This window comes from Sceloporus undulatus, chromosome 5 (genome assembly GCF_019175285.1).
Source record: "Sceloporus undulatus isolate JIND9_A2432 ecotype Alabama chromosome 5, SceUnd_v1.1, whole genome shotgun sequence".
Lineage (NCBI taxonomy): Eukaryota > Metazoa > Chordata > Lepidosauria > Squamata > Phrynosomatidae > Sceloporus > Sceloporus undulatus.
The window spans coordinates 44,854,537-44,880,676 of record NC_056526.1 but is presented as its reverse complement, the minus strand read 5'-3'; the positions used below and the strand labels follow the sequence as shown (position 1 = coordinate 44,880,676).

At 38.2% G+C, this 26,140-nt stretch overlaps 2 protein-coding genes across 6 annotated transcripts in view; one reads left to right on the top strand and one right to left on the bottom strand.

Annotated features, from left to right (window-relative positions):
- Positions 1-24,684, bottom strand: part of FGD6 (FYVE, RhoGEF and PH domain containing 6) — a 63,694-nt gene extending 39,010 nt beyond the window's left edge. The window contains 3 exon segments of the mRNA XM_042468978.1: positions 9,308-11,007; positions 11,009-11,676; positions 24,588-24,684. Of these exon segments, the coding sequence (XP_042324912.1) occupies positions 9,308-11,007; positions 11,009-11,676; positions 24,588-24,603 (2,384 nt within the window). The 5' untranslated portion in view covers positions 24,604-24,684.
- Positions 24,685-24,945: 261 nt separating this feature from the next.
- VEZT (vezatin, adherens junctions transmembrane protein) overlaps positions 24,946-26,140 on the top strand; it is a 40,736-nt gene continuing 39,541 nt past the window's right edge. For 4 of the 5 annotated variants that reach the window (XM_042469297.1, XM_042469296.1, XM_042469295.1 and 1 more), the window contains exon 1: positions 24,946-25,107. In XM_042469297.1, the coding sequence (XP_042325231.1) occupies positions 25,072-25,107 (36 nt within the window). In that variant the 5' untranslated portion in view covers positions 24,946-25,071. The remainder of the gene's footprint in view (positions 25,108-26,140) is intronic. The other variant, XM_042469298.1, reaches the window with a different exon arrangement.

Genomic DNA, 26,140 nt, shown 5'->3' with positions numbered 1-26,140 from the left:
ACTCCTCTTTTTTATAGCTTCAAAGCACAAAGTTCTAGAAGGTTAAAATAACCTCCCAAGGCTCAAGTAAGTTAGGTACATATACCCAACATGTTAATATTATCTTTTTATTTTAATTATAAGCTAAATTATATAAAAGTGAGTTACAATGAAATCATCTTAGTCTTACAAGCCTAAAAAGCTTGATGATATTCTGCTCTGACAGATGTCACAATAATTACAAAAACAACATTCAGGGACACCTACTTCAGGACCCAAGATGTTGTCACTGTTTATTAGATACACCTACTTCAGAACAGCATTTGAGAAACACAACACACTGACCTTGTGAGTAGACTTCCTGCAACACAATCATATAATTATTTTTTTAAAGTGTTGCTCAGAAATAAGTTGACCTAGTATTTTGGAGAATGGCACACTCTCAAACAAACTAACTTTGCTTCAATATGAATGGGGCATAAATAATTCACATGCTGCAATTCTGAAAAATAATGGAGTGTTATGAACTAGTTTAACCACACCAACAGCTTCAGGATAAACTGCTTCGGTAGTCTTATGTAGCTCCGAGCTACTCTGCTAGAAATGAACTGTGACAAAAAAATCAAAAATTGTAATCCCAGAAAGAGGCCTTTTAGAGTCTAATGAGCCAACATACACCCTCAAGCTCAAGAATATCTGAATCTAGTACATTTTTTTAATAATGGCAGCAAAATCCAGGTTACAATCTTGTAGGCTTGTCATGTTTCATATACCTTGAAGCAGGATAAAACTCAGTGTAGAAGGTCAACTACCTTCATTCAAACAAACAAAAAAGAACTTCTGGTTGCTGCCATTAAGGCCCAATATGGAAGAAAATGCAAAAGAAGCTACTCTCTTCAAACAAAGTTGAAAGACAAGGCAGAAATTCCATGCCTCATTCTGATCTCTAAGAAAGGCAGTCTACAGTTACATGATGTTGCAGGTTCTAAAACCCTGGTCCCAAGAGTAAGATTAATGGGAATCTGGATAAAGAGAAGATGTTATGGAAAAACCAAGCTCCGTCCAATGCAACAAGGCATTTAGGGATTTCTTGAAAGATGATCTAGTCCAGTAGCCAGACTTCTTGGATTTATATCCTGTTTGAGATGCAAGACATGAAACAATTCTAAAAGCAAATAAATTTGTTTGTAACTACAGTCAGCCCTCCCGATTTGCGGCATTGACTTTTGCAATCTCTAAGTCACCTAGTGTGACGCTTCTGGAAGCTGACCATAGAGTTGCGCTGTAGAATCTAGAGATTCCTAGAGGAAACACTTCTGTAGGCATTTGGAGGTCCTCCAAAGCAATTCTATGGTCAATGTGGCAGATGTTGGCCTCTGAGTTGTGCCAGAACACCTAGAGATTCATGGAAATATGTTCTCTCGTGTAAAAAAAATGAGTGGTTTCTTTATTTGTGGTTTTTTCACTTTCACAGGATTCTTGTGCCCCTAACCCCAGCAAATGTGGAGGACCCACTGTACTCTGATCTTCTTCTCTCCTTTGTTCTCTTATTTAGTAATTGGTGACGGTGGTGGAACATTTGTAGCGTTAGACCACGGTCCACAGCAAGTTAAATTTTAATAGTAAGTTTTTCATAAAGATGATGAATGAAGATGAATGAATGATTAAAATTATATACAGTAATAACATATACCCATATTACGTATAAAACACACAATATTGTTAACATGGGGAAATGCTTTTAACACATTGTTGCTGACAGGAGGAGAAAATACCTTTAAGATTCCAATCTCCCTGACAATTTGCTCAAAATGGGTCTGACATACTTTTTCCACCCTGCATTTGGCAGCCTATAACAACTCAATGTAGACTCTTCAAACATTTGTTAGTGCTCTGGGTTTTTAAAATTTATTTGCAGCTCTTTTGTTAACAACACAGTCCAATTTTGCTTACACTTGTTTCCATATTTTTTGACCAAATGAACCAAAAATATCATGTGCTAATCTAATTTAAAATATTCACCTCCCACATTTTCTTGTTAAAGATTAACACATATTGAGCTTTTTTTGGAAGCATAACTTCCACATTACTAGTCATGTGAAACCAGTCACCACTAAGTCACTGCAGTATTCATTGAGTAAGAATACCCTCTCATGGCATGTGAGCTGGCTGTCTCACATACATACACATTGACAGAGGCAGTTCTGGTTTGCTAAACTTAAGAATCTGAATTTATCTGAAATTGTCATAATTCAGACTTTCACAATGTATAAGTGTCATACTAGATACTGTTGCGCTCCAATTTAAAGCTCAGAGCAGACAAGAACACTGGGAATTGCCAGGAAAAAGACACATATTTTTACTAAAGTATTTCCAAACATTAATGTCAACAACTGTCTTTTGTAGACTCTACTCTTACTTAACATTTCAAAGTGAATGTGCCTGGGTGGTTGTGATTAACAATGGACATTCTGGAAGTCTGGTTACCACTGCAAAGGAAAGCAAAGGTCTAATTGTGCATGGATACATTCCTGACTTAGGGGACTGAGAAAGAATAAAAATCACAAAAGGAACTATTTTCCAAGTCCAATGTACTTCAATAGGCTAGCCTGCACGTCAGCATGCCTAATATTTAACAATATCAATACAGTAGCTGTGTACAGGAACTATGTGTGCCTCTTATTTGGGACGTTACTCCTGTATGGTTTGCAAAGCACCACCAATTGACTACAGTAATTTAACAACAGCAGGTGAACAGCTAGACCCCATGCATGTTTATTTCATTTAACTCAATACTCTCTTAATAGTGCCAAAAGCCTATCATTTACATCTCTGAGAGAGGCAAACAACTAAAGTGAACTAGTAGTCTTATCCATGCATGTCCCTTGCCCTCAAGTACCCTTCTTTAAACACTATTGTTAAAGCATTAAGAGATTTATTCTGCTTATGCTGAGTGGATGTACAATTTGATCGCTTCTTGCCAATTACTTATTCCCAAAGATGTTCACAGTGTACTGTTTGATTAAACAGTTGAATAAGCTCCTTAGCAAGTAAGTAGCTCTCAATTTCAATATTCAACACAATAACAATAATATTAGGATAAATTTTCTACATAGTTACAATAGACTTCCCTACAATCCAATCTGGCCAAGTGCGAGAATTCAGTAGATGCTTCTTTTAAGAAAGCCTTGTTAGTGTAGGGAGGTACATAGAAGCACTTTAGGTTAGTATCGTAGCAATTATCAACTCTCCATTTTCCAGATTTACTTAGAGCTATATAGTATAATGTTTGATGAACCAATGTTTTACAGCTTTCCCCTTTACTTAATAATATAAAAACAGAGATGGTCTGACATATTATCTTTATAAGTCTGGATTCCCCAGAAGGTGAAATTTTCCACTTGCCGTTCAATATTCTGTCTTCAGAGTTTACACTAAATATTGTCAACAATATGCAAAGTTGAGAGTATAATATGAATCTTTAAATATAGGCTGAATCTCACTTAAGCAAAATGCTTGGGACCTAAAGTGTTTTGGATTTTTTAATATTTGCATATACATAATTAGATATCTTGGGGATGTGACCCAAATCTAAACATGAAATTAATTTATGTTTCAAATGAGCCTTATTAATATAGCCTGACATTAATTTTATACATAATATTTTAAATACCGGTAGTATTGTGCATGAAACTAAGTTTGTGTACACTAAATTATCAGAAAGCAAAGGTGTCACTATCTCAGCCACCCATGTGATCGATTTTGCAATTTCAGTTAAGGGCTACTCCACATGTATATGATTTATTTAATTTTGGCTATAACTAAGTCCTCATGTAACAAAAAGTTTCAAACAGACATATCCAAGTTGTGAGTGAAATGTTCCTACCCAAAAGGTATTTTGGCAATCTGAAGCAAATTTAGAGTGTAAACCTGAGAGCAGGGAACCGTCCAATTAAAAAGATTGTATGTGCAGCGCTGTGTAAATTTACAGTGCTTTATAAATAAAAGTTAATAATAATAATAATAATAATAATAATAATAATAATAATAATATAAGACAAACACGCAAAATAAGCTCCCCAAACATATGCAATGCCTTGTATGCTTTTGCACAGGCATTGTGCAGCAATCTGCAACACCCACAATATGGGTGAAAGAAAGCATTCCTTGGTGACACTTAAGCCTGGTTCAGGTGCTAATATTCCAGTGCATAACGAGATGCAAATTTTTGCTGACAGTCTGCAGGAGAAGAATTACTTTCCACTTCAGATATCCATCCTCAGCATGACAGGGGAAAAGCAAGAATGGGAGAGGGGGGTAAAGCTAGCATGCTTGTGCATGTTCAACCTCCTTACGTATTGATATACTGTAATAAGTAAAATGTGAACACTTGTGCAAGACTTTTGTCTATGTTTATCCCCTGGATTTATTTTCTACTAGAAACACCAAGAATTCATCAAAAATATTTTTAGATTCAGAGAAGCACAAGCATCAAAAGCATACAAGGTCACATTTCTTACTAAAAGGAAAATCACATTCTCTTAGAACTAATGAAGACATCCTAAAATGATTAGGATGGTTTAATAAGGGTAACAAACCTTATATTAAAACCAGATAACAAAGAGGTAAAACATGCAGGCCAAATAAAGCACTTTCAATCCATTTGGAAGGCGAGGCATTTAGATGATGCACACCTTCAAAATGGGTGGAAAGCGGATTGAAGCTATGCTCTGGGACTAAAAACTGGCGCAAAAGGAACCTGGGATATTCCGATTTAGCCCGGAAAACACGAACTTTCGACCCTGCATATAAACACATCAACACCAGAGCAATTCTGATGGAGCGATCCATCCTAACCCTAATTACCTGCATATAAATTCACTGGTGCAAGTACGCATTAAAAAAGGATGGAGTTGCCGTACCCAAACAGTAAGGGTGACAATGCAAAAAAGTGAAAGTGTGACATTTCCAATGTGTGTAATTACAACATATACAAGCCAGACAATCCAAGAGAGGACAAGGGGTGAGGGGGGGGTGAAGGGGGCTTGTAGGGGGTTCTCCCTGTACACTGAAGGCTTTCAGATATGACTGTGTGGCCATTCAAAGGGACAGCCATCCAATGGAATGGCATCTAGGCAGCAGGCAGTCACCAGTAGTGTGTTTGTGCAATGGTGAGCATGGATGGTGGGGAGCGACCAAAAAAAAAGGTTACCTAGCAGCACAGGTTGATACTGCATTGTACGGTCAGGCCATGTGCATATAGGACGCCTTGGGAGTGGCCCGTGCGGACATCAGGGGTTTGACCTGCTTCAAGAAAATGCAGGTCTGAGCTGCTTTTTCCTGCCCATCTGTCCCAACCAAAAGACTCACTATTGCTTTGATATGACATGCCTAATTAAAGAAATGCAAGTGGTATTTTTACAGCAGTACAGCCAATTTAAATCTCTCCACCCTTCTCTTTATTTATATCTTGCCTTTCTCCCAGGCTTGGATTCAAAGTAGCTTTAAATAGTTTTTTGTGGGTTTTTTGGGCTATGTGGCCATGTTCTAGCAAAGTTTCTTTCTGACATTTTGCCAGCAACTGTGCCAGCCACAGATGCTGGTGAAACGTCAGAAAGAAACTCTGCTAGAACATGGCCACATAGCCCAAAAAACCCATAAAAAGCTATGGATGCCAGCCATGAAAGCCTTCGACTTTACATTAGCTTTAAATAGTTACTTGGGAGGAAAGTGTTGTTTCTGAGGTATCATGGAGGTAGAACTCATTGAAGAAAAGAAAGGCTTCCAACAGAAAACTAGCTAATTTTCAGTTCTTCATGCCCTCTGCTACCACTAAGCCCTAAGTTATAGAGTATGAGGCAGTTGCTTCTGTACCAAAGATAGACAATCTAACATATAAAGACACATATTAGGTTGGTTTAGACATAAATTCCTTGACTTGAGGTGATATTTAATAGGGGCATTCTATTGATGGAAACACAAGATCCAGTTTTCAGATGGCACATATGACTGAAGGGAAGAGGGAAAGGTTAGAACAATGTGGAATTTAGCTTAGTGTTTCTACCAAAAGCCATTTATTCTGGAAAAAACAGTCCTCTCAATTGTTTGTATGATGTATGACATCTTACTCTTAAAGCACCTAGATTTCTGTTTTCTGTTAAACCTATGGGTGCTGTGATAGTTAAAATATATACTATGTGAATGCTACAAAGAATCCTAGATTTTCATTCAGTAACATAAGATGTCATACCACAAAATGTAATGAAAGGAGTGAGTCGAAATGACATGTTTGGCCTTCTTTCCTCCAACACTTTTAGATAAACATAAATGCTGTCTGTCTAGATTTATACATATGTGGAGGTGGATCTAGGAATAACTCATGTGAAAACTTGCCTAAATCATTCTCATATTACTATATTAATCAGTGGAAAAGGCAATAGTAACAAGAGAAACAAGTCTTAACAAGGCTTTTGTCAACTTTTGGTAATATTGTTGTGTACCTTCAAGTTGTTTCTGGTTTATGGCAACCCTAAAGCAAACTTATCACATGGTTTTCTTGGCAAGATTTGTTCAGAAGGTTTGCCTTTCCATTCTTCTGAGGCTGAGTGTGACTTTGCCAAGGTCATTTATTGGGTTTCCAAGGCTGGTCAGGGATTTGAGCCCTTGTCTCCAGAGTCATAGTCCAATGTTCAAGCCACTAGACCATGGTGGCTCTCTTGGTAACATTATGGCTTTTCTATGCACTACTGATTCTATGCCATCCCTGCCTTGAAGTGTAACTTCACTGACACCCATCCTCTTAGTAAGAATATGTCCTAACTCACAGTCCTGCTCTCTTCCCTGGGAACCTAATCCTCAAAAACTACTGAACTACACTGTGACGAAGGATTCTGCCTAATTAAACATCTTGACCTTAGCCCTGAATTTTGCAGATATTTCCTTTAGATAAATTTCTCACCATGACACGAAAGCTGTTCCTGGTTTATATCACTCAAGTCTGCAAGGAAGGAACTGCATTATCTCCCCCCAGTACAGAGGAAACTAACATATCACACAGAAAGCTAGACTACTTTGTGTTTGCAGGAAATCTGTGTTTTACTTTTAACATAGCAAAGAATTAAATCATGTGGCTTCATTCCTCTCCTAACTCTGAAATGGTACAACATAAGTATAATTTTACCAATTGATGTATTGCACATCAAGAAATCTTCCAATTACTACCAGTTCAGAAATTTTTGCTACAGGAGAACAGCTAGGTGTATACAGTACTTAAGTACACTGAAGTCAAAGTAGTAAATATTCACATATGCTTGGGGCCTAACATACATGTGAAATAACATGTACATTGATGGCATTATATAAATAAAAGCTGATAATGATTGATTATTATGATGCTTATGATGATCATGATGATGGTGGTTTTAGAATAAGGTGAGTGCTCCATGTTGGTAGGCTAGTGATCCGTGGATTCGACCATTCACGGATCACCAAGCCCCATATTATTCAACAGTAGCCACATGCGCAGAGATACATTGACATGGACACCCACTGAATAGTGTGGGGCACAATCGTCCTTGTCTTTCTCATCTGGGGGTGGGTGGGCAGGCAAAACGAAAACTCCACAAATGGGATGGGTCCACTGGACATGTATTCTTACTGCTGATTTCTTATTGCTTCCTGTGGTAGAGAAATCAGTTTTGTATGTAAGATGGGTGTGAAATCCTTTAATACAGAGGTGAACAAAGTTGTCAAAAGTTGCCTATGGGCAATATGTGATACTAGCAACTCTCAGAAGACCTCTATAGCTACTGGCTTTTTAATTTGAAGGTTGATTTTTGGGCAACTCCTTGTCTCTAAATGGCCCAAACTGTATAAAAATACAGCATTCTTGTTCTCTAGACCCTGAAAAGTCTCCTAAACCTCTCCAAAACACCAAAAAGAAGGGGAGAAAATCCCTTCCAAAAATCAGCCAAAATTGTGGCGCAATGTCATTTCAGGATTATTTAAACTTGCTGGTGTGACCCATTGGACAGGCACTTGGAGGTAAAATGGACACCCCCTCCATGCAATTGCCCACCTCTATCTTAACAGACTCTGATGTTGTATGTAAGCTATTTTCTAAACAAAGAGCGTCAAGATTTGCATGAAAATTCACTTTAAGAAAAAAATGCCTAATATAAACTTGTAATCCCTAGTCAACTAATGCTAAAAATAACACACCGGGAAAAGCTGTTGTCCAGCATACAAATAGGACTTCCTTTCATTTGGATTTTGTATGACTTTCTGCTCTAATATATGATGCACTTCTGTAACCATGTGACAGCATGCTGCTCTTACACAAATGTATGGAGAAAGGATTTAACTATTTCAAGACCTTCTGTTCTCCTTTGGACGCACTAGTATAATCCACATAGAAGTACTTTATAGAGTTTGTGTATCATTTCCATATTATATTACTAGTCATATTGGATATGTTAGGAATAATATCAACCTTGGCATGTCTTTACCAAGAAGTTATTCATCCATTAATTAAAAAAAAAAAAACTTCACAAAGATTTTTGTTAATAGAAACCATTTATTTTCTTCTTAAAAACGCTTTCTCTAAGTTTATGACACTGTAGATATAGTGTGGGCTGAGAGAATGGATTTCTAGGTCCATAAATTAATTTTTCAATGGAATGCTTTACATTTCCCTTCTTGAGAAATGTTTAATCTGGTGGAAAATATCCTAACAGGAATACCCTAAAATATTTTGGTGGTGGGAGTATAGCTCCTCATTCAGCAATCCACTCAACCACAGTAGCCATAGCTGGCAAGGAACAATAGGAATTGTAATCCAATACATCAGGTGGCAATAAACTTGGGAGACTGACAAAATTTCTTCAGGCAAATCTTGGCCCACTAAGTGCCAGTCAAAAAACTTTCAGCAGAATATAAAAGAAACATTAAGGAAAGCATTTAACTGCACAAGTCTAGAACTCTAGGGACTAAAAAGTATCAAAACAACCAGTTCTATTAATTTCCTTGCTAATTTTATGTGGATAACAACATCAGCAGAAATATATCCATATATTTCGGTCCTTGAAAGTCTGGTATGAGAATGTAACTGGCCCCTTGCCCTCCATTAATTCAATAAAAATTCATTCTAGCTTTCCCCATCTAGTGGCATTTCTACCATATACATGTGCACATATATACACTAATCCAGATAAAGCCTCATTAGGGCCACTCCAACATATTAAAATGAAGATCATAGATAAGCCCTAGGGGTAGATTGACAGCAATATTGTATATATACTTTATATGATCCAACTTCCTATGTTCTTACCTGCTAAACAATGAACAGTTCCTTGTGTGTTCATATAGGTCTTCTACTTCATACAAATTAGCATCCTGGTCATCAGCAGTGTGAGAATGTTGCCATTTAAAACATGGATTTTTGTCAGTGGATGCAAAAGGCAAATTCTCATACTCTGGGATTTCTTCATAATGGCTCACATTTTCATATTGTATGCAGTCATGAACAATAGAATTTAAGTGTTCTTGGGATGAGATGGCCTGTTCATCTAATGACTTTGACCGCTGGCTGCTTGTTGTATCATTATGAGCCCTGGACTTTTGCTTTCCCTTTTGTAGGCTATCCATTTCTGCAGATTGCGCTTTTGGAGGTTTAGTTTTCCTTCCATTTGTCATGCTAGTTACAGTCTGATTTTTTCCAATTTCTTCCTGGCTAGAGAAAGCAACAGTGGAATTATCTGTAGCTTGACTGCCCTTGGTCAAAAACTTCTGGAAGTCAGTTTTCATTATGGATATAGAAAGCTTCATGTTTAGGAATTTTTTTAATGAGTTTTTCTTTTGAGGCTCTTTGGTGGGTTTATGTATTCTGTCCATATCTACAGAAGACAAGGATTTGGCTCGAGGCTTTGTTATAGAACTTATGGGTCCAGAATTTTTTGCATTCTTTTTTAAAGCTTCTAGATTGCTTGGAAATGGGAGAATAGGATGAGGTAATTTCCAAACAGGTTTCTCCAAAGATGATTTTGGTGTATCACAGAATAGCAATGAACTTTGTTCTTTGGCTGACAGATGCCTTATACGAGTTCCTTCCAGAGGAGTCTCTGAATGTCCTTCCTCATAAGCGCTTCTCTCTAGCAGTTCCTCAGATGCAGCTTTTTTCAGCAGACCAGCTGCAGGGATGCTGTGCCTTTGAGGTTTTTTAGGAATGATTCTTGGTGAACCTTCAGCTTTTAAGTGAATGTCTTTATCTTCCTTCTTTTGTGCAGAATCATCAAGGCTTTCAAAAGCAGGCAAATGCTGAATGCATGATAATTTTAATTGCTTAGGCAAGCTCATAGAAAGATTGCTACACCTCACAAAGTCAGTATTTTTGCTATTATCAGCCAATGTACTGATATCTTCCATTATATTATCAGACGGGTTTGTTGAGTAAGGGTCCAAAGAAGGATCAACATTTTCTGCTAGATGAGAACTTTCATGTAAAATCTTGGGTGAGGGTTTTTGTGGGATTAGCTCTTTGAAATCACCAGATTTGGTTGTCAGAGGCAGTTTCCCAGCAATGCATGGAGCAATTTCAGATTTATCAACTGCACACATAAGTTCTTGACTGTTATAGGAAACACTTTCAACAAGAACACTTACTTTTGCTGTTTTTTTAACAAGACCGCCAGAAAGTCCATAAGAATCATGCTCTGAAGTGACCGTTTCTTTTATTTTCTCTCCTGGGATATCTATGCCATCTTGGCGAACTAAACATGGCACACGTAGCTTTCTTGGCTTTGGAACTGGGAGAGATTTAGCAGATGGAGCAGAGCTTGTTCCAAATGAAACTAACAATTCATTGTTCTCTTTGGAGTAGGTGCTTGTTTGCAAATCATCAGTATCCAAAGTTGGCAGCTCAAGCAAGGAGGAGTTATTTTCACTCAAAGGCAGCCCTTCTGACATTTCAGGCTCAGCACCACCTAACTTTACATTATCTGAGTCGATCATGATCTTTTCAGAACTAGATGATGGGGGGGGCAAGGTCTGTAAATTCTATTTTAATGTCATTGCTATAAGAATTAACATTACTCTTTTCAAATTTATACAATGGCTTTTGCCTCAAATGGCTGCAATTAGGGAAAACACTTTGTGTTAACACATCTTTAAGTTTCCCCTCTAGCAAATTAGCCTTCAAGACTACCCTATTTTTATTCATATTTTTTTCATTATGACTGTCAAGTATTGTCCTAGGTTTCAAAGATGATGTTTGTTCGCCTATATCAATGTTCTCTAGGTTTTCCAATTGTTCAAAAATGGTTGGATTTTTGCATGAATTTCCTCCATTCCCCAATTTATGAATGCATTCAAAATTGCATGAACACACTGATATAATATAAGCAGTATTGTCTCTTGGGGCTCCATTTTTATAATTCAAATGAACCAAATACTCAGAAGAGTCTCTTTTGTGCTCTTCCAAACTCTTAGAATTTTTTCTTAGAGATGGTGGTACAGCTTTAGCCTCAGGAACAGATGAGCATTTCAAAACTTTTGGTTTGGGTGCTATTGCTGGCTTCATTTTCTTTGTGACTTGTAAAGCATCTGCAAGAACAATATCTGGTTTAGGTGCCACAGGAGGAGGAACTACTTTGTGTCCTATCACAAATTTTGGTTTGGGGGCCACCGGTGGCTTCTTGATTTCTAAAAGAGGGGGAGAGAAATAGAAGATAAATATTAGATATTTAAGTATTCAAAATCCCAAGCTTCTATCTTATGCACAATATTTTCAGCCATTCCTCAAATTTTTGGACTAACTTTCTGTCTGTTAAAGGTTTATGGGAGTTGAATCATCTGCCGATCATGCTAGCTGGTGGTTTCTTAGGTATATAATCCAAAAAAGTAACTTTTCTAAGTTCGTGTTTGTGCTTTTACTTATTTATGCATATTTTAGACCATTCTTCAGCCCCACAAATGTGTAATTGCCATAGTTAAACTAGACAACCAGATTTTAAGATAAAAACGTGTTCATTTTTGATGGGGTTTTTGTATCTATAAATGAGTATATATTTTTTAAAACAGTAAGTACTGTATTCTGAAAGTTGATGATCTCCAAAACGAGACACTTTAATGTTATATATGTGTTTTTGGTTTTCTCAGCAGCAACTATAGACTGTACTAACAACAAAACACAATAAAAATATGTCAAACCTACCATATTTCTAAAAAAATACTTTCAAACATTTCTGTCTAGAAATATGGGTGTGACAATACCTAATCTGTTTTTTTACCCACAAACACATGCAACTTGATTTACTAAAATTTTAGTATATGCCATCTAATAAGTCAACGTTATTGCTTTAAAAAGTAAAAGTTTTCCCCTAAAAATAAATTTCAAAGATCGATTTTGCTCGCTGTAGCACACTTTGATAAATCAGTATCTTCAGTGATCTAAGCAAGAACCCAATTATTGTTATAATTATTATTGTTGTCTTCAATTAATTGTGCTCAATGCATCTGGTAACAACTCTCCAAACAATTTAATCCAGCCATTACTAACCATTTCCAACTGAATTATACATTTTTACATACTGGTACATCTGTGTTCTGTTCTGCCTTCAAGTTGTTGCAACTTATGGAGACCCTAAGGCAACATTTTCATGGGGTTTTCTTGGCAAGATTTGTTCAGAGAAGGTTTGCTATTCCCAAGGCTGAGCATACTTGCACAAGGTCACTCAGTGAGTGGGTTTCAGACTTTGCAATTTTACCCAGAAGACCATGCTCTACTATGTGAACACAATAGAGCCTTAAGACTTTCTTTTTAAATCTAAGATGCTTGAGTCATTTAAATCTCTCAGTCTTGTCCCATGTATTATTATTATTATTATTATTATTATTAGAATAACCCTCCCAATTTTAATTGTAGAACTTAACAAGTTTCCTCTATCATGGGAGAAATTCAGTGTGACCTGAACTACTGCTCTCAATTCTACTACTACCACCCTAATAGTAACATGACTGATTTGTGCATTTCCCAGTTTAACTGTACACTTAAACATGTGAAGGTGTTCATGTGCTCAGTATTCAAGCTGTGCACAAATCATTTCTGAACCTTTGGCTTCTCACCAAATACCAGCCACCTCATCTCATAATTATGTGTTCTTGGCTGGCAACAGTTTATTTCAATCATGATTAGGGAGACCTGCCTTTCAAGGTGGCTCTCCCTTTCTGTGGGAATGGGGGAAACTGTTCTTAAAATGCACAGCACTGTCACCACCACATCTAGTTAGTGTGAGTGATGGCGATCTCACAGTTGGTTGAATCTCACGGTCCATGTAGTCCATTTCTACTCATGATCCTGCAGTTTGCAAAACCTACAATCTTGTACCAGACAAACCTGAAGGAGACAAGCCTGTTTCATCATCCCAAACATTCCAACATCAATCTCGGTGGTTTCCTTAATGTACAGGGCAAACAAGTTCAGACGCGCTAATTCCTCACCTATCTTTTGAAAGTGCTCACTTTCAGAGCCTACTCTTTCCCATCCATTAAGAAGCAGCATAGATCACAGGGCCTATAGCAAACTGAGAAACAACTTAAACAGAACATATACACTTTATTTCCTAAACCATTTGCCTACAAATTTCTAATTCTGCAGTAGGATTCTGTCTAACAAATGTCTTGAAAAGCTGGTAATGAGGGAGGAAAAGAAAGCACAGAGGAGCAACATGATGTTGTTCTGTAGCCTGCAAAAACATTATTTTAATTGCATTGAGTATGAGTGAGCCAAACCCAGAAGCGTTTAAATCCAGAAGGCTCTAAACTTCTAAAGTTACAGATCTCCCTCCATTTCCCTCTTTTAGCCATAGATGACTGGTGGTACAAAAACAAACCAGCTCAAAATACAACATGAGCTCATATCCTAACAGAGCTTCTGCCTTTTCACAGCTTTATCACCACACTGTGATCACAGTTTACAGAAGTCCACTGACAACTATTCAGGCATAATATAGGAGGGTCATGGAATCTGTGGTCCGCCAGACATTGTTGAACTATAACTCCCATCATGCATCACCACTGATCAGGCTGGCTGCAGTGGATGGGAATCTGAAACCAACACTTGGAGAGCCACATATTCCCCAGCCATGGTAGATAAGCCTATATTCTGTAAAACATTTTCACATTAATTTCATTGACATTAATGTACAACAGTAACAGACATGTTTTAACCATTATTTCCAAGTAGATTATTATACCACAATCAAAATCAACTATATGTGTATGATATATATATATATATCATTTTATCTTGAATTTTGTCATTCCAGTAGTGTATAAAGACTGTAGATACGTAAAAATAAGCTGTATTGTTGTCTGTTTTTCTAGATTCTAATTAAATTTCCCAACAGGTCCATATAAGCCATATTCTGTATGCATTCTGTCTTCACTGCAAAGAAATATTTTTCCAGTTTTTAAAACTGCACATTTATGCAGCTACTAGTGAGTGTACAATTAGCTCTACAACTTCTGATTCCCCCATCTCTTCCACATAGCAAAACAAGATTATTCACAATAACCAAAGACAAAACCTGTCATATTTTCAATTTTTTCCAAGTCTAAATTCTCTCATCAATAAGCGCAACCAAAATACATCATAAATATCAACACCTGCTTTTCCAAATCTTCTTTTAGGGTCAGTGCTTCTTTTAGGTACTTCCAGGACAAACTAAGCTCCCACCTTTTGCCACTCTACACAGAGAATGGGATGATTCCTTCTTTTAGAAAATAAGAGTTAAAGTACAGTACTTACATACATAAATACCTGTATACATGTACTTATGTACTTATATACATTAACCTGTGGATAAGTCGACTCAGGTTTTGGGGGGCAATTTTTAACTAAAATTTCTAGACTTATAAATAAGTATAGACAGTATACATTATAATTAGTGGAGTTTAACATTAGAACCCATCTGCCCACCTTCAGACATTTTTGTTCAGACAGGAAAGCCAAATCATCCTCTCCCATGTAAAACTGCCCATAAATCTTCTGAATAGGAAGGGCTCTGCATAAACAAAGGGAATCCCCAATGAATGCATGCTACAAGCCTTCTGCCAGGCCCTCAACCTCTGCACTTCTCAAAGGAGCTATGTTTCTCATCCTTTGTTATGCAATCCCAACAGATGTTTGTCTCCTTTTAACTCTGTCTGCTGACTTGCTGTCTTGGATTCTGACTTAAATTTCTGCATTGGAATAGTTTCATGATAACCATTCTGTGTGTACAGAATGAGGTAATTTACAAAAGTATACACGGTATACAATTTTTTCTAACTGATCACAGTCTTACATTGCAAACTGCAGTTCTTCACTTAATGTTTTGTTTGCACAGTGGCTGTGATTTTTTTCAGGTGCACAAGCTTTCGATCTAAACACAAAAGGAAATGACTCACAACGTCCCGGAAGATTGGACAGTAGCTCTTTGAAAAATTAAGTATATCGGGAAGAGAGAACAGTTACCAAGACCAGATTTAGAAAATAATCTTAGCATATCCAGAAAGAAAAACACTGCAAAGTTGACCTTATTTAAAATAATGTTGAAAGGTAACAGGAAAACCAAATAGCTTTAAAATAGACAGTGAAGAGATAAACAGAGAAGAGATAAACAAACGCCTTTTTAAAAACTTAGATGGTACAGCTGTAATTGAGAAAAAAAAAACAGATATTTTAATAGCTCAAAAGGACACATTGCCCTTTAACCTAATTTGTTTGACTGTCAAAGACAGAATTTATAAAAAAAGTGAGTCATACAAGTGACTTCTGCTGCATCTTATCATTACCTTTTGCCGTACTAAAGAACCAAATTTTAGAAAACCTAATTTATCCAAATGAAGAACTAACCATTGCAAACTAGATTTGTAATTTTGCAACTGCAACAGCATTCTGGCCCCCCCACCACAGTCTATATGGACACTGCAAAGGCACATTCCTCCAACTTCCACCTTGATTCGAAATATGTTTACTTGATAGTAGGCTCCATTTATTTGTCTGGAATTTCTGAGGAAGCATGCCCACAATTACAGCTTTAAAAGATCTGTAGCCAATCCTGCATATCATTATTCAAAGAAACTTCATCAATTTCAGCAGAGTTCACTTCCAGGTATGTTTTCAGTGTGCATACTTTACCTGGAAGCAAGCCTCGTTAAACTGAATGGAAGTTATCATCCAGAAAATAAAAACAGCACCGATTGTTGTAAGTTTAAGGACTGTAACACCATCTTTAATAGGTGTGCATCTTAAGATTTATGCTGACGTGATGCAGAGTCACTCGTGCAGCTATTTTGTAACAAAAATGCAAGGTACACTAATATTTTATCAGTACTAGTGAACATGCCTTTGTTAGCAAACTTTCTAGAATATGTTGTCTACATAAACAAATAGACAGCTCTTCCATTATTTCTGTCTTGATACTCTTCTTAAGTCCTTAGATCACTGGATCTGGAATATTAAGCTAACACAGACGCAAGTTACAAGACTTGTTATATCAACAATGCAATAGGTGGAGATAGTAGCCATGTTACTGTAGTATTACAAAATGAGGTGTTCAGATGCTATACTGGTTCTGCAGCAATGCTGACTTTATGAAACAAAACCTGGGTGGCTATTACTATACTTTAAACCTTGGCTACTATTACTATACTTTGTTCCATCACACAGAATCCTAACATGATTTCTATCTTCACTAAAAGCTATTAACAGGAGGAGTATTGGCCATTTAACAGAATTAATCAACTACAGTACTATATATTTCACACAGAGGAGGGGAGAATTTAGCACTCTGAATAATTTTATACTCCAACTTTCATGATCTCTTTCATGCTAGCTGGGTCTTCTGGGAGTTGAAGTCCAAAGCATCTGAAGGGCCACAGGTTCTCACACCTGATGTACAGAAGCTAAGAGCACAATGAATGTGCTCCAACAGAAGGATGTGTGCATCTTTGCTTGAATTTCTTTTATACATTTTTGTGCTGCAAAAGGATCTTATAGTCCCTTTGAGACTAACTGTGTGAAACAACGTGTAGCATAAACTTTTGTAGACATGGCCTACTTCCTGAGGTGTATAAGTCCATATATCAAGAGGCACCAACACAACAGTGAGTATTCCAATGCCTGAGACAATGGGCAATTCAGCACTGCCCTGTTTGTGTATCTTGACTAATAGGCAGAGTGCACCTAGTCCAGGCTCCTGTGGTGTGTTAATACAGATTTGGTTCTGCGCCTCCATGGGAAATTCCCCGAGTACTCTGTGCAATTCCATCCGAAATTCATCTGTGGGATGGATCATCATTATTAGACAGGATTTTGTAAAATGTATTGTTCAACAGCCATGCAACTGAAAAAGCAGACCAAGTCTATGAAAGTTAATGCCACAACTTCTTTTGTACACTTAACCTCAAAGGTGCTATCAGATCCCTTTGTGTACATTGATATTCCAGACTAACATGTGTATGTCTCTGAATTCTACATGTTTGTGCTCTTACTTCTCACATCTAAACCTCCTGAATTGTCTTCATACAGCTTCTCCAATAACCCCCTCCTTCAAAGACCAATTCTCCTTTCAAGTTGTCATAACTACTAGTGACCATAATGTTTTAATTCTCCAATACTGAGGGACTAGAAAATGCGGGGAATAGTTTTATAAAAATTCAAGACAACTAGGCTTTGGGTTTTGGCTCTGCAGCATTTTGAATCATTTAATTAGTTCATGAATTAATAAGTTAATTCTGGAGAAAAGTTCATTCTGAAATCCCAGTCTGAGTAATTCTTTCATTTAAAAAATTGTTTCACATCTTGCTGGCAAATGTTCGATTTCATTCCTAACTTAATTGATGTTATTCATTTATTAGTTCCTAATCACCTCTCCAGTGGTTTTGGGTTTCAGCATGATCCACAGTAGAGATTATGGGAGGTGTAACCCAAAACATCTGGAAGATACTCTGTTAAGAGTAGCTGTAAAATTCAGCCATCTTTTTCACTTTTGCCTTCTTATTCTTCTAATTAATTTCTTTTCTCTTCTCCAAAAGCAGGACTGAGGTGGTTGACTTTTCTCCAAACCTACTGAAAATGCATCTGATTCACATGTTTTTATTTTAAGGCAAAGATTTGCTTTAGATTTTAAAATTGATAAGAATCACTGGTGTTGGCAAATTCAACAGCTTAATCATGGGTATCCCCCAGTATTTACATAAGTGACTTAATAACTGACTTAACATATGTAATCTTCAAGAGGGTGAGGGGCCTTCAGACTTCTGTGATCAGCTTTACTTGTTTCCCTGGAACCAGAATTGGAGCGAGGTGCAAAGTGCTGACTTGGGGAGGCAGATCACACCAAACATTAAGGAACTGGGTGCCTCTGAGCCCATGGTTAGAATTTATATACATATGCCTTCCTCTAAGGCTGAGAATACGTGACTTGCCCAAGGTCATCCAAGGGTTTCCATGGCTGAGCAGTGATTCAAACCTTGGCCTCCAGAGTAGTAGCCCAACATTCAAACTACTATCTGGCTATCTGCACTGGCTATTGAGTCAATATTTTTATACTCCCCTTTGAAGCATACAAGATTAAATAAATCAAAAGAACCTGTACTGCCAATATGTTAACTTTTATAATAGAGCATGCATCTTTAGGACTGCTTTTCACACCAGAGTATAATAATCAAGAAAGATATTTGAACAGAACTTGGAAGTTTCTTTCAATTTCTTAGTTCCAATCCTCTCATGAGTAGTTGCTTATACTGTAGTTAAAAATTGCTGAAGTAACCAAAATAGTTGTTTTTAGTCAATGTTTTAAATGCCAAAATGCTACAAGTATAATAGGTCAGTGTTGCAGAGTACATCTATGTGGTGACCTATACGCACTGTAACTGCAGAAGCAATTAAAACAGAGTTGCATCACAAAAGGAGTGAAGTTATCTTATTTCTCATTACATTCCAACTGTAATGTAACTTAGCTGTGCCTTGATTACTTCCAAATTCTACATTTAAGTCCTGCTGTTCCTCACCACCTCTAATTTCAAGCAATTCAAAACATTTGCGGTCTGCAGCAAAGATCTAATGACAGTTTACAAAGTCCAGAGCTCAGTCAGATAGTAAAAGTGTCTGTCACCAAAAGGACAGCCGATAAGAACACTGACTTGGGCTCCACTTATTTGGAGATCCAATCACAACTTCAGAAAGACAATAACCACAAAAGGTCAATGGAAAATCAGTGTCATATCTGGGCATGGATTCAAATTTCAAATACCCACATGCCCTGGTGGGCCACTTCACATGTCATCTAGAGTATTATAGTTGCTGCTTTGCTCTCTGGCTGCACCAAAGCCAATTCCGGAGCTATGTGCTTCAAGATGTATTGTACAATCACAGAACATTAAAGCAACACTCAGCACCTGCCCAGACGACTGATAACAAAGACAAGACTCTTCTCCTGCATGGCCATTCCTTTGGAGAAGATTCATATGCTCTAAGTATGGTGCTGTAGAAGCATGTCATGAAGGCTTCAGCAGCCATGTCCTTTTCAGCAGGTAATACAAAAACAATGGTTTCAAAGGGTTGATTTCTCCATTCCCAGTATATATAGAACTTATTCCATCCATACTGTGTAGAATAATAAAATTTAACTGCTGAACATGCCTGTATCTCAGTGGATCTGTCTTAGGTCCCATTGCTTGGTCACAGTACAACATCATAAAGAGACAATGGACAGTATATGGATCTGCACAATCAAGCATACAGCAGAATTCAAAGATATAGCTGTGTTAGTCTATAGAATCAGTATAGAGAGATCTTGTAGCACCTTTGAGACTAAATGAAAGAAAGAGGTTGGCAGCATGAGCTTTTGTAGAGTAAAGTCTACTTCCTCAGATGCATTTGGTGGAGTGACCAATTTCTTTCAGCTTGTGTCAAATGTGCTACAAGATCCTCTAAGCATACAGCACTCAGCTTATTTCCATGCGTGTGTGGCTTCAAGTTGTCTGCTGACTTATGATAACCCCATCAATTTCATGGGGTTTCTTAGGCATGGAAGAATCAAGAGGTGGTGGTTTTGCAGGGCATATAAATGCCTAACAATGTAAATATATTCAGGAACCAATTCTCTTCACACACACACCAGAAATAAACTGACAAGGAAGTCTAAATTAAAAATATTACAAAATAACTACCTTTTTGTTTGTTTTTTAAATCAGGTTATTTGATGCATTCCTAATGGAAATTTAATACTACAGTATATCTTTATTTTTCAGTCTGTCATATTTTACTTTTCATTTTGATACTGCTATACTGGCCTCAAAGAACAAGGTAACAGTCAAGGGAGTACCTCATGTTAGACTAGTTTCCATTGGCATAGACTGCGCATAAATTAACCAATACTGTTCAGATGCCATGCAAAGATAGCACATTCTAGTACTTTTTTAGCCAAGGCTGCAAATATAGACAAGTGCACTTGCATGGGAGTTATCCAATGCCAAAGTGGCTTATTTCTAGGTATGCATATTTACAGCAGATATTTTCAAGTTAGTTGTAACTCTATATAGTGTGCAGGAAACATTTAGCCAAAATAAACTGTTCAGGATAACAATAATTTTCAGTGTAATACCATATGTATTAAGGTCAAGTGAAGTCAAACCACCTTGAGTCCCACTTTTTGTGTTCGAGTTATATTAAATAAATAAATTAGATTTATTCCCTGTGAGTGCAGTCATATGATACCTACCAGAGTGTAAACTCAATGGAGCTTACTGTTGACTAGACATGTGTATTAAAGCAGCCCTCAGCTTAATTTTAAAAGCCCCAATTGCCTATTCCAACATATAATTAGAACCCAAGGAAAAAATATCCAGCTCTTGCTATAAAACTATTACATACCAGTTCCCAGTTGAAACAGAGCTAACTTTGTTTTCAGGGACCACAGCATAAAAATAATATATGTTGTTGCTTTCTGAACAATGGTGGCCTAAGTTTGGTTCAAAATTTTAGCAAGTAACATGGTAAACAGTAAGTCACGCTGATAAAAAACAACCCACACACCTTTAGAGTAAAGAATTCTCTGTATTGACCACCACATCAATGCCTTTAGTTTCACTAAATATTTGTCTACCTAGGGCTTGTATCTTTACATAGCCTTGGAGCTGTAGAGAATACTTCTTCAAATTGTTCGCAACAGAATCAATTCAAAACAAGAATACTTTATCAGGAATGCACCAAACAGTTGCCAGATAGTGTGCATTATGTAAAATTCAAAAACTGCTGCAAAGTCTTCCAAAAACTGTGGGTCGAAGGGTTATTGTCTTATCTTTGTACTTTACACAACTGCAATCAATACCAGTACAAATTAGAAATACGTAATCCATCTTGACACCATTTAGCCACAACTAAATACAAACCCCAGGATTCCATAGCATTGACCCATGGCAGTTAAACTGATGTCAACGTGGATTATTTCTGCAGTGTGGATTCAAACTTAGTAGGCATAAACCAGAAAACTACAGGTGTTTTCTCAGGGATGCAATAAAGTCCTCCAAATAATATGTTTCCTTGTTCCTGCAAGAAACAACGGAAAGTACTTGGCTTTCTGTTACCACTTTGTCCTTCTACAGGACTCTCAACTCGAAACACACAAAAAGAGGAAAAAGAAAACATACTTTCCTCCATATCCTCAGGCAAAGAGGAGAAGGAAGGAAGAAAGGATTATTATTCACGAGGCAGGAAAATGGAGGTAGGGGGGTTATGTTTATGTCTAGCAGTCTAGTAGTGAGAAAACAACATAAAAAGGGAGTTCTGGTGGACACCAGGAAAAGTCTTTTTTAAAAATCCCAAGGGGAGGAAGAAGAGGAAGAACTCCTTAATTCAATAAAAGAAGACCTTTAGAAGTATTTGTTAGGAAAGCACCATCTTAGGGGAAAAGGGCAGTAAAGGGGGGGAAGAAGGTTGCGTTGAAGACATTCCAGAAATCTCCTGGCACTGATCCTCTCTCTTAGTACTTGGGATCCTGCCTCCCTTACTCTTCTTTGCACTTGGTTTGTTGTTTAATAGCATCATAGAATTGTAGAGTTGGAAGAGACCACAAGGGCCATCCAGTCCAACCCTCTGCCATGCAGGAACTCTCAATCAAAGCATCCCCAACAGATGGCCACCCAGCCTCTGTTTAAAGACCTCCAAGGAGGGAGATTCCACTACACTCTGAGGGAATGTGCTCCACTGTCAATCAGCTCTTACTGTCAGGAAGTTCCTCCTAATGTTGAGGTGGAATCTCTTTTCCTGGAACTTGCATCCATTGCTCCGGGTTCTAGTCTCTGGAGCAGCAGAAAACAAGCTTGCTCCCTCCTCAGTATGACATCCCTTCAAATATTTAAACCGGGCTATGTTGTTGTTGTTAGCAGCCCTTGAGTTGGCCCCGACTCATGGTGAACCTGTGGATGAGACATCTCCAAGACCAAGACCTCCAGAACCAAAATCTTGGAGAGCCAAGACAGAGTAGACCTCCACTTCTCTACTTGTTGGATGCCTTCAAGTCCTTTCTGATTTATGGCCACTCAAAGGTGGGGTTTTCTTGGTAAGTATCTTCAGTGGGGTGGTTGCTATTTTGCCATCCTCTGAGACTGAGATAGTGTGATTTGCCCAGTGAGTTTACATGACTGAGCCAGGATTCAAACATGGTCCTCCAGAGTCCAATGGAAAAGGAGGGCCTCTGGTCACACCCAGATTGCTACACCATGCTGGTTCTGCTCAGGTCCTGCAAATTCAGGTCCCTGGCTTCCCTGATTGTGTCCAGCCAGCCACCAGGGTGTGTAGTGTTGGACTAGGAATCTGGAGACCAGGGTTCGAACCCTGGTTCGGACATGGAAACCCACTGGGTGACCGTGAGCAAGTCACACTCTCTTAGCCTCAGAGGATGGTCATGGCAAACTCCCTCTGAAGAAAGTTATCAAGAAAAGTCCATGATAGGGTCGCCATGAGTTAGAAACAACTTGAAGACACACAACAACCAATTTATTATTCATTTATTTGAAGTATTTATACCCCACTCTTTAGCAACAAAGGTACTCAGAGCGGCTAGTGTGCACTCTTTCTCTCTTTCTACTTCCCTCCACCTTTCCTTTATCATCTTTCCTAGTGAGTCACTCCTTCTCATGATGTGGCCAAAGTATGACAGCCTCAGTTTGATCATCTGAGTCCAGGCTTGATCTGGTCAAGGACCCACTGGTTTGTCTTTTTGGCCATCCAGGGCAGACTTGTTACAGACTTGAAAAGGGTTCGAGAGGAAAGGAAAGGCCAATGCCAGGAGCTCAGGAGGAGGAAACAGGGTGACCAGAGGCCCTCCTTTTTCCAGGACATGTCCTCCATTTCAGCTTTCTATCCAGGAGGAATGCCAAAGTGTCCTCCATTATGAGCATGACCAATAAGCATGAACTTTTAGCTTTTATTTGGGAATGTCCCACATTTTATCTTGGATGTCCTCCATTTTGCAGTGTTGTGTCCTCCTTTGTGGTGAGGACATCCAGTCATCCTGGGAGGAAAGAAAGAGCCCTGGGCTTCTAGTCTGGAAGAAATTTGGTTGACAACCCCCATCCTCCCTTTCTCTGCTGCATTTAAAGGAAAAGAGAGTCAGGAGAAACCAGGAAGCCCTTTCCTCCCATTGTCTATCAAAAACCCCTCTGCATTTTCTCCCTCTTTTCCCCCTTAATATTATTACTACATCATCATCATCATCATCACCACATCATTACTATACAGTATTATTATTATTATTTGTATACCACTTTCTTCCCTCAAAACTGAGACTCAGAGCAGCCTACAGTTTAAAAGCACAGTGCAATCAAAAACATACAAAAAGTGATGCATTAATATACTAATAACAATCATATAATGTAATAATAAAGAAGTACAATAACATCCCAAATCCACAAAACAATGACTTTTGGATGTGATTGTACTTTGCAATATAGCCAGCAAAGCTAACCCTTGAATATGTTTCTTGAATAATAATAATAATAACAATAATAATAATAATAAATGTAATTCTTTCCTGACTTTCCTCAGCTGGGGTACACAACCTATTAAAAAATACAACATTAAAAACTCACGGAGTCCCAGTGAAAACACACCACTGTGAAACACAACTAAAAACCTACAGTTAAAATACACTATAAAACAGAATTAAAATCCTGTAGACTCACAAACACAACTTAAAGCCCATCGACTCAATTAAAATGCAACACTTTCAAACACAATTAAAACCCTACAGGCTCCCAGTTAAACTACACCACTATGAAACACAACTGGAAACTCCCAGTTAAAACACAATGCTAAAAGAAGTCATTAAAATACATACATTTTAAAATGCGTTTAAAACAGGGCACTTTATTAAAAACAAGGCAACAGCAGCCCTCTGTTTTTGTTAAGGAAAGTTTTTCACCTCCATAATTATGTCTTTTGCATCTCATGCTTTTATGCCTTATATTTTTATATACTTATATAAAACATAAACATTTTATCTATTCGTATTAAAACATGTTAACTATTACTTATTGTATACTTTAATCAGGCTTTTACTCACCGGCGGCTGCGTTCATGGTCCCTCGCTGCCTCCGCTGAGGGAGGCAGAGTCCACTGTGGTCTCTCGCAGCGGCGGCGGCCGCCTGAGCTCAGTTGCGCCACAGCGCCCTCTAGAGACCAAGAATCACCACCACTAAACAAACACATTCTCACCCCTCCTGCGACGTCGTGGCTCCGCCCCCTTAGTTCCTCTCCTCCAATCAACTCAAGGCTATGAGAGCAGCGCGATGCCATTCATCCGCTCCCTCCTCTTCCCTCCTGTGAAGGTGTGGCTCCGCCCCCCTCGGTCCCTCTCCTCCAATCAGCTCAAGGCCGCGACACCATTTACCCGCTCCTCCCCCTTTCCTTCGCAATGGCTCTCGGGGGTTGTAGTTTTTTGCCCCATCCCGGCTTGTAGGCCTCCCGGGCGGAGATTATGCCTCCGAGGCCTGTGGGACTCGATTTCCCGTCGTGCCTCGGGAGAGGGGCACGGATGGCGGAGAAGGATGACACCGGAGTTTGACGACGAAGTGGTGTTTGAGGTGGGAAAGGGGCTCCCTTCACGGTCCTGGGCCCAGGAACAGGGGCGGCGGGTGGCTCAGTGCTTCTCAGCCATGCTCAAAATGGAGGGCATCAGGAGGCATGATGTGGGGCATTGCAAAACAGTCATAGAGATATAAATCCATGCTTCTCAGTCAGGCTCAAAATGGAGGGCTTTCAAGAAACACATAGGGCATTATTATGGAGCACTCATATAGGTATGAATCAGTGCTTCTTAGCCATGCTCAAAATGGAGGGCTTTCAAGAAACACATAGGGCATTATTATGGAGCACTCATATAGGTATGAATCAGTGCTTCAAAATGGAGGGCTTTCAAACACTCATATAAGATATAAATTCATGCTTCTTAGCCATGCTCAAAATGGAGGGCTTTCGAGAAACATGCAGAACATTTCAAAACACTCATATACAACAAATAAATCAATGCTTCTCAGTCATGATCAAAATGGAGGACGTTAGAAGAACATGTAGGGCATTACAAAACACTCATATAGATATATAGATATAGATATAAATCAATGCTTCTCAGTAATGCTCAAAATGGAGGACATTCGAGGAACATGTAGGGCATTACAGAACACTCCTATAGAGAAAGATAGATAGATAGATATAAATCAGTGCTTCTCTGTCATGCTTGAAATGGAGAGCATTCAAGGAACATGTAGGGCATTACAAAACACTCATAGAGATATAAATTCATGCTTATTAATCATGTTCAAAATTGAGGACATTCCAAGAAGCATGTAGGACGTGACCAAATCCAAGCCAAAAACACGAATATATATATTACATGGATACATGTAGGGCATAACAAAACACTCATAGAGATATAAATTCACGCTTCTTAGCCATGCTCAAAATGGAGGACTTTCGAGAAACGTGTAGAACATGACCAAATACAAGCTAAAAGCGTTAATGTAAATATTGATACATGCTTCTTATGGAGAGCATTCAAGAAACGTGTAGGACGTGACCAAATACAAGCTAAAAACGTTAGGACTTCTGGTCACCCTG